Source organism: Polyodon spathula, unplaced genomic scaffold (assembly GCF_017654505.1).
Source record: "Polyodon spathula isolate WHYD16114869_AA unplaced genomic scaffold, ASM1765450v1 scaffolds_1830, whole genome shotgun sequence".
NCBI classification, from domain to species: domain Eukaryota; kingdom Metazoa; phylum Chordata; class Actinopteri; order Acipenseriformes; family Polyodontidae; genus Polyodon; species Polyodon spathula.
Genome location: NW_024473305.1, coordinates 1 through 9,622, shown reverse-complemented (window position 1 = coordinate 9,622; position 9,622 = coordinate 1). Strand labels below are relative to the sequence as shown.

The following is a 9,622-nucleotide window of genomic DNA, read 5'->3' as shown; positions in this document are numbered from 1 at the left end:
CTTCCACCAAGATGAATTTAAATATCACTGCAAACTGCTACCATGCGCCCCTATTGAGCATTGACGGTCTTTATTTGGAAGTTACGAAAGCGTATTAAGTGTGTTTTCTTTTCCTTTTCAAATGTTTATTGCTAAATTTCTAAATTTCTAAAGAAATGCAAGCAGGGACAACTGAAATTATTTTAGAATGTTACAGATTAAGATAAGAACTAATCACTGATCTGAACATGGCCCGGTCTCAACTGTTTTGAATGAGAAGCGTCCAGGCTACTGTACTGCATTGCTGGTTCAGAACGTTGTCAAATGTTATCAGTTTATGGGTCACTTTATTGGATTCTAGAACAGCAGTTTGCAAAGTATATAAAACAGTATTCGTGTTTATGATGTGCTACTTGTCAAATGTTAAGTTCTATTAATTTTGATAGATAACGTAACGAAAGAGAAAGTCAGTTACAATATTAAACATGCTGCCTTAGGTCAGCTCAGACCATCTAAACAGAGATATAAACTGTCAACACTAGAGGATTAGCACTCTGCACTGTTCAGAGTGACTGTCAACATCTCACATTTACAGCAGTGGTATGCTCTAACCAGTCTACACTACTACAGTTTTAAACCGTACATTTTAAGATGCACTTTTTAAAGAGGACACATTTTTATCCACCCTACAATCCCCCTTTTTTTGTGGTAGCATGTTATTGTAATTCATTCCAGATTATTAAGGGTAATTGCACATTTCTGAATGGTTGAAAGATTTTGAAGTATGATATTATAAAGAAAAAAATATTAAATCTTGGAAATAGATATATGCTTTCCTAATAATTTTGACATACATCACGCTGCGTATTTTTGCTGGTGCATATTTTTTATCAGCACATCAGGTTTCACAGACCCGATCAACACTAATCCTGGACACGCTAATAGTCTAAAACAAAATATCAACAGTCTGCCTGAGCACGTCAGAGATTTCAAACACTTATGCCTGATTTTGAGAGGCAATTTTCTTAGATATCCATTTTAAGAACCGAGTCTTTACAGCGCCAGGTCTCAATTTGTAACGGTTTGTTGAAGTTCTTTGAAGTTTCAAGACTTTCCCCACAGTCAGTCTGACAGTTTGGTTGGAAACGGCTCCTTTGGATACAGGAAGTGAACGAGTAGGGCTGCTGCTGACACTCCAGCAGTCAGCCCAGGACACTGCTGGCTCTCTTACGTTTATCTCCAAGGTTGGTGGTCCTACTTTTCCATGTACCAATAAAGCTTTGCTCAGGTCACTTGTGTCTGCCTTTGCATTAAATTTGTCCTGAGCTGTGGCTTCTCAACAGTATTTTAGAATGATATTCTTGCATCCAACACAGTTGTAACTACCTTGCATGCATTACACTATGTCACTTATTGCACTACTGAAAATATGTTCATGTGTGGAAGTAAAACACAGTAAACAGTTGAGCACGTGCATGGGTATTAGAACATTTCATTTTACTAACTGCTGCATGATATGTACATTGTAACGGTGATTATAAAGCCTTATTCCCTTAGTTAATAGATCTTGATATGATTGTCAAGATACTGCACTGCATTGTGTTTTTAAGGTGGTCCCGCTTCATATGGCCTATTAATTACATCTGTATGTATTTGTGTGTGTCCGTATGTATGAGGGGGTGTGTTTGTACATTTACGAAATATCGATTTGGCAAAACTAAAAACAAACTACATTGTAAAGTTAAAAGTTGCAACTTAAAAATAGTGTTCCAAGAAATGACTGAACATTGCCCTTTCTGTAAGTTAGAAAGAAAGAAAAAGAAAAAATGGAAGCAGCTGTTGTATCTAATTAGCATTGTTCTACCTCACAGGCGTAAGTCTTCAGAATTCTTTGACAGATGTTTGGCAAACCATTTCAAATCCAAAACATCAGGGAATGAATAGCTAACATGACTCCAGTAACCTTGTTCACAAGCAGTGGGAAAGAGGCTATAAAATAAAGCATGTCTGAGCATGAGGACGGCTTCAAAGAGAATATCATTTTAAAATATGTTTATAAGCTCTGTGGGGTCCTTCTTGTACATGGGAGCTTTTGTCCAGTGCGGAAAGTTGTTTCAAGCAGCTTTTCCTGTATATGTGCATGGTGCTGTGATACAAGTTCAGTGTGAATAGAGAGTTTTGTCAAACACCCCTTAATAAGTTGTTTTTGTAAGTTCTCTATGTATGTGTATTTCAACTGTGTCTTTCTTCCTGTTATTGTGTGAAACAGTTCTCATCGTTCTAATCATGCCACCAGTGTATAAGAAAAGAGTACACACATGCACCACCTGTTGTGTATTCTTTTAAGAGGTTTGCAATGGATTTCTGTCTTTTGATATGTGTTTTGTCTAACATATATTAAGAGAACATGTACTTGAAAACAACTACAAGTGTGTGTTAATATCACCCAGCAATAGTAGAGTATATGTCAGAGTATACGACTCCATTGTATAATCGGTGAATGAAGAATGAAGACTTGTAATTGACTGTTCTGTTTCATTATATGTAAGCAACCCGTTTAGGCTGGTTTAGCATGCTTTGTGATGGTTGCACCTGGCATGTATGAAATTGTTTTTGAAACAATGTGTATTTCACTGTGTTTTCTTGGTTTTGTGTGCTTGATTTGCTGGCCATATACACATGGTCTAAGCAATTCAAGCGAGTGTCATTTTTTTCCCTAAATGGCTCTTCAAATCTGTGATGTTTTGTTACTTTTGTCACCTGTGTGTTACTCATTCTCTCTCCAACAATGAACTTCAACCCAGAAGTCTTTATTTGTTGGAAACAAATTTATGCAAAAAAGATGTTAAAGCTTTGCTTCAGTTTACATCATTAACATTCATTATTTTTAGGCTGTGATCATTTTAAAAGTAATGCCCATTCATTTTTTTACTTGCAGTTGATCCACCTTCAGACTTGAAATTTAAAATTATAAATGAAAGCACAGTACAAATGTCATGGAGGCGGTCATTCAATAGAATACAGGGATACAAAGTGACAGTGGTTCCTACTACAGGTAAGCAGGGTTTAGTTTGGAATTAAACGTTTTTAAATTCAATTTCAAGGTAATTTAAGAGAATGGCATAATAGCAGATATTCTGCGGCTACTCATCCAACTCTTAAAATGTAGCTTTCATGTTTTACTTTCTTGGGCTCTTGTTTTGAACTTGCGGTATATATAGTACTCTCCAAGACCCAGCTTATATTCTTATTATTCATCTTTTCAGCAGAAGCATGTAGCTGGTGGCATTTCAGTCCATGTCTTACTCTTAGTAGTACTGTGTCTGGGGTTATGTGTTCATGTCATTTTAATCATGTGATGTTCTAAATATATTACTGTGTATTTATTTTATTTGTAGCTTTATGCAAAGTTCAACCCTAACTCATTAATTAGTGGTTCATAAATATTAAAATATACAAAGGGAATCCCCTATATTGTTAACTATCCCCTTAATATAACGATCTCTACAGTATATACTTCTTGTTAAGATTTCTAAAATCATTCTGTTCATTGCATTGCAGATGGTCCTGCTAAAGATCTGAATCTCCCAGCTACTGCCTCAGAGACATTAATTACAGATTTAATTCCAGATATAGAGTATGTAGTAACCATAAATTCATATGATGAAAAGGAAGAAAGTTTACCAATCTTTGGCCAACTCACAAGTAAGTATTTTTTGTTTTCCATATGTACATGTTTAAAATATTTTTTGTGAAATTTGAATATAATAAGCACTATTAAATGTATATGCCAACATTTTTTATGATATGCTTTTTTGTATATTCTATATAACAACAAATCATCTTTGAGTGACAAAAGTTGTCTTTAAGATATTGTACAGACATTACAAATCAGAATTTATTTTAGATTCATTCTGTGACCAACTAGAATATTATCATGTAGTCTTCTACTTTTAACTTTCTCAATCAATCATTCAATCAATCACTCAATCAATCAATTATTTATTCAACCAATTAGGTTTTACTGAAAAAAGGTTCTAGTTTACATTTGAAACCTTGCATCTCAGACACTCAGGTTGTGAGTAAAGTGACCAGTATCCTACGGTACATGCTCTCGGACAGGACTTTACAGTCTTAATATTTGCTTTAAATGGCAACATAGATTTTAAGTCGCCTAGACAATTTCAACAAATTTAACAAGTGTCTGCACTCACAAAAACATTTGATAAGTTAAAAATAGTATCAATATTCTCTACTGCAGTCTTTACCTATGTATAACTGACCTTGTTTTCACCTTGAAACACCTAACTGTTGCTGCGATCAGTTATCTAACAGGTAACGACACTGTATCGAACACTAATGCTTCAGTGCTAACCAGGGGGACGTGCAAGGGAATGTGTTTCAAGGGCAGTTATAAGTTCTATGATAGTTACTAAGGTTTTTGGATATAGCCATTAAACCATGGTAAAGTCCTCTTATTTCAAAGTGTGCCATTGTATCTTTAATGGCCATGTGTAGACAGGATGTGGGGTGTAGTGCTACTCAACTTACTGCATGACCACTGTACAAAGTAGACCTAGATTTGGATAGCTTGGCTTCAGGTAATATGGCTTACTTTGTAACATATTTCTTCAATAGACTGATCCAGGTATGCATTCATCACTCTTCATGAAAAAAGAGCGAATTATTGTTACCTAACTTGGTTTAATGGCAGTAGTTGTAGAAAGATTATTCATAATTTCCTCAGGAAGGTAACCTCTGAAGTTTCATGATCCAGTTATTATAAGTGCTGGGATATGGAAAATATTAGTCTCATGAAACTTAAACTCCCTCCCTTCATGTTCGCCTCACTCTAATATGCACCAATGTGCTCACGTTCCAGTTCAGTCAAGCGGTACATCACCGAGAGGACCACGAGTGAGGAAACCCGACACCCAGGTTGTTGTTAGTAAGTATGAGGTTTTCCGTTTCTCATTATTTTCTATCTAGTAAGACCAGTTCAGTTCAATAAATGTTTTACTGTACGATTCGTTTGGGTTTTCACAAAAGTCAGCAGACTTTTTAATTTAATTGTGTCAATGTCTTAATTTAGCTGTATTGGTTCTCACCTTAAGTGGCTCTTCATCAAAAGTTGTGGCTATGGTATGGAGCTGGCTATGAAATGTATACAGGATTTCTTATTCAAACAAGTAGTTACCCATGCAATAACACGTGTGACATATGGCATTTTCAAAGTTCAGTGTAATGCTGTGCTCAGTATGAGAGCTGGATGAGGTTGGGTCATATTGAAATCAAGTGACTTACAGTAAGCATGGTTACAATGTGAGTCATTGGCTACATTCTCAAGTCTTCAACTTTAATGTCCAAACACAGCGGAACGGATGGAATTAAAAAAAAAATCAGTTGCCTTTTGGGACTGGAGTTGCTTCAAATTTAAGACAGGAGCCAAAGGGTTAATGTTTCCGTGAATCACAAATTTAAGACAGGAGCCAAAGGATTAATGTTTACGTGAATCACAAATTTAAGACAGGAGCCAAAGGATTAATGTTTACATGAATCTCAAATTTAAGACAGGAGCCAAAGGATTAATGTTTACATGAATCTCAAATTTAAGACAGGAGCCAAAGGATTAATGTTTACGTGAATCTTAAATTTAAGACAGGACCCAAAGGATTGACGTTTACGTGAATCTCAAATTTAAGACAGGAGCCAAAGGATTAATGTTTACATGAATCTCAAATTTAAGACAGGAGCCAAAGGATTAATGTTAACATGAATCTCAAATTTAAGACAGGAGCCAAAGGATTAATGTTTACGTAAATCTCAAATTTAAGACAGGACCCAAAGGATTGACGTTTACATGAATCACAAATTTAAGACAGGAGCCAAAGGATTAATGTTTACGTGAATCTCAAATTTAAGACAGGACCCAAAGGATTAATGTTTACATGAATCACAAATTTAAGACAGGAGCCAAAGGATTAATGTTTACGTGAATCTCAAATTTAAGACAGGAGCCAAAGGATTAATGTTTACGTGAATCTCAAATTTAAGACAGGAGCCAAAGGATTAATGTTTACGTGAATCACAAATTTAAAACAGGAGCCAAAGGATTAATGTTTACGTGAATCTCAAATTTAAAACAGGAGCCAAAGGATTGATGTTTACGTGAATCTCAAATTTAAGACAGGAGCCAAAGGATTAATGTTTACGTGAATCACAAATTTAAGACAGGAGCCAAAGGATTAATGTTTACATGAATCACAAATTTAAGACAGGAGCCAAAGGATTAATGTTTACGTGAATCACAAATTTAAAACAGGAGCCAAAGGATTAATGTTTACGTGAATCACAAATTTAAAACAGGAGCCAAAGGATTAATGTTTACGTGAATCACAAATTTAAGACAGGACCCAAAGGATTAATGTTTACGTGAATCTCAAATTTAAAACAGGAGCCAAAGGATTAATGTTTACATGAATCTCAAATTTAAAACAGGAGCCAAAGGATTAATGTTTACGTGAATCTCAAATTTAAGACAGGACCCAAAGGATTAATGTTTACATGAATCTCAAATTTAAAACAGGAGCCAAAGGATTAATGTTTACGTGAATCTCAAATTTAAAACAGGAGCCAAAAGATTAAAGTTTCCATGAATCTCAAATTTAAGACAGGACACAAAGGATTGACATTTACGTGAATCTCAAATTTAAGACAGGACCCAAAGGATTTACGTTTACATGAATCTCAAATTTAAGACAGGACCCAAAGGATTTACGTTTACATGAATCTCAAATTTAAGACAGGACACAAAGGATTGACGTTTACGTGAATCTCAAATTTAAGACAGGACCCAAAGGATTTACGTTTACATGAATCTCAAATTTAAGACAGGACCCAAAGGATTTACGTTTACATGAATCTCAAATTTAAGACAGGAGCCAAAGGATTAATGTTTACGTGAATCACAAATTTAAGACAGGACCCAAAGGATTTACGTTTATATGAATCTCAAATTTAAAACAGGAGCCAAAAGATTAAAGTTTCCGTGAATCTCAAATTTAAGACAGGACACAAAGGATTGACGTTTACGTGAATCTCAAATTTAAGACAGGACCCAAAGGATTTACGTTTACATGAATCTCAAATTTAAAACAGGAGCCAAAAGATTAAAGTTTCCGTGAATCTCCAATTTAAGACAGGGCCCAAAGGATGAAAGTTTACGTGAATTATCCAAGTTGTCGTTATTGAATCATTAAAAAAAACAAAACATAAATTGCACTTTTTTTGTTTTTGTTTAAGTGCACATTTGTCTAATACTGATGTGTTGGATGTGCAATAACACACTAGCGGCTGCTTTTACAGAGGTATACTGACACTAATCTTGGACTGCTTAATGTTACTTTAGATAGGGAGTCCAAGACTAGTGCTATTCAGGGTCTGTGAAACCAGCTGTATGAGGTGTTACTTGTGTTTGAACTATATTCAGGGAGTCTAGAGAATTCCACTACTACCACAGAACCAATAAACACTCATCTTTATTAACCAACTTAGTGAACCAACTTTAGTATGAACAATCTTTAATGGGTAAGGTACAGTAGAATACGGAGCCTGCATTCTCATTCAAACCCAGTGTTTTTAGTGAAGACTGCCAGTGTGTACTAGGGAATTTGTGATGGTCCAAGTGAACCCCAAAAACAATACTGTTTAAATTTTGATATTACAGGATAAAACTGGATTTAAAATTGTTCTGTTTTTTCTTCTTCTCCTTTCTTAGAATGCTCCGTAAGTGCGCTGGCAGATTTAGTTTTTCTTGTCGATGGCTCATGGAGTGTTGGGAGAGAGAATTTCAAATACATAAGAAACATAATTGCTGCGATCACATCTGCTTTTGACATTGGGGAGGATAAAACCAGAGTTGGCATTGTGCAGTACAGTACGGATACCAGGACTGAATTCAACTTAAACCAATACTTTAACAGAGGTGAACTGCTCAAAGCAATAAATACCCTGCCTTATAAAGGAGGAAACACAATGACAGGTAAGCTATACATAAGGTGTATATATATAGATATATATGATATAATATATATATATATATATATATATATATATATCTATACCTACCTTTAATTTATTTTAATAAACTTAATTTCAACTATTTTGTAATGTTTTTTGTATTAGTTCTGAATATATCTGAAAAAACCTGATGAATATTAGTTTGTGTTCAGCATTGCATGGAATTCAGATACATTTACCCTTAAAGCTTTAACTAATGAAGTTTATTTAAGAGCTCATAAGATATTTAGTCGTACCGCTAATGTAGCTCTGTGGTAAATTATCTGTGAATGGCCTTGATATGACTGTTGACAAACCCAACTGACCACCTCCTTGTTTATTTCTTGAAACGACTGACATAAAACTCAAATAAATTGCCAAATATCAACACACTGATTAGAATTAAAATGTGAAGTATTTAATATATAAGCATATGCAAAGCTTGTTACCTCTTATTGTGTTTCTTATTATTTTGTTTAATCTAGGTGAAGCCATGGATTACTTAATTAAAAACACATTTACTGAGGCATCTGGAGCCAGGAAAGGATTTCCCAAAGTGGCAGTGATCATCACTGATGGGAAATCACAGGACCCTGTGGAGAATTATGCAAGGAAGCTTCGGAATATTGGCGTAGAGATTTTCGTTTTAGGTTGGTGTTGAGCTGCATAACAAAACAACAAAAACAGGCGAGGTTCAGATTTTGTCTGTCTGTTAAATTATTTATTGAATCCATTTTTTCCCACTTTAATTTCCAGATCAAAAAGCAATATTCTTGTTTTATAGTGATTTTAATAAAAAAAAAAAAAAGAAAACCCTCAACATTAAATCTTTGAAGACCATTTTAACTGGTTTCATTCTACAAATGATTTCAAAATGTCCGGAAATGTTCTCATATGCATCTGCAGGGTGAATTCCAGTGTCATTATTTCAAAACTGCTCACGTAGACAGTAAACTGACTGGCTTTCCCCAAGCTCTCCTAGTTGGCATGGGATCACAGTGTGTGCTGCTGAGTTGAGTACGCTGTAGCTCTTTGATTGTAACAATCTGTGGGCATCTTATATGCGATTTGTTTATGTAACCCAATGCAGGAATCAAAGGAGCAGATGTAGACGAAATGAGACAAGTGGCCTCCAGCCCCTTTCACAAGCATGTGTTTAACGTAGCTAACTTCAACCTGATTAAAGACGTACAGCATGAACTAATTTCCCAAGTGTGTGCTGGCGTTGATGAGCAGCTCAATGAACTTGTGAGTGGTGAAGAAGGTAAGGCTGCTTTTACTTAAAATACGGTATTGTGAGATAGCGACTGTCCTGGTTACAACCTAACATATGGCAAATGTACTGTGCCTGTGAATGTAAGATAATGCACATTGCAACTGTATTGACTAACATTGTGCACATGAAATGTTGACAGTAAATGGAAAAATTTGGCTCTCTGTAGTTTTTTTTTTCTCCATACTGCCTGCTCAACAAATTTGTATGCAGGAATTCTAACTTATTTTTGAAGTGAACCCTTTTTCATTTGGTATAAAGATATTTACAAGTTGGTGCAAGACATTCTTAACCACCTTTTAAAAAATGTCC

The 9,622-nt window shown here is 35.1% G+C and overlaps 1 protein-coding gene across 1 annotated transcript; it reads left to right on the top strand.

Moving 5' to 3' along the window:
- Nucleotides 1-2,898: 2,898 nt before the first annotated feature.
- On the top strand, nt 2,899-9,301 carry LOC121310208 (collagen alpha-1(XII) chain-like; the record flags this gene model as incomplete). Its single annotated transcript, XM_041243509.1, has 6 exons — nt 2,899-3,034; nt 3,541-3,684; nt 4,862-4,927; nt 7,757-8,020; nt 8,523-8,687; nt 9,128-9,301. Coding segments are annotated over exons 1-6 (877 nt in total), but the record flags the coding sequence as incomplete, so codon positions are not given.
- Between the last annotated feature and the right edge of the window lie 321 nt (nt 9,302-9,622).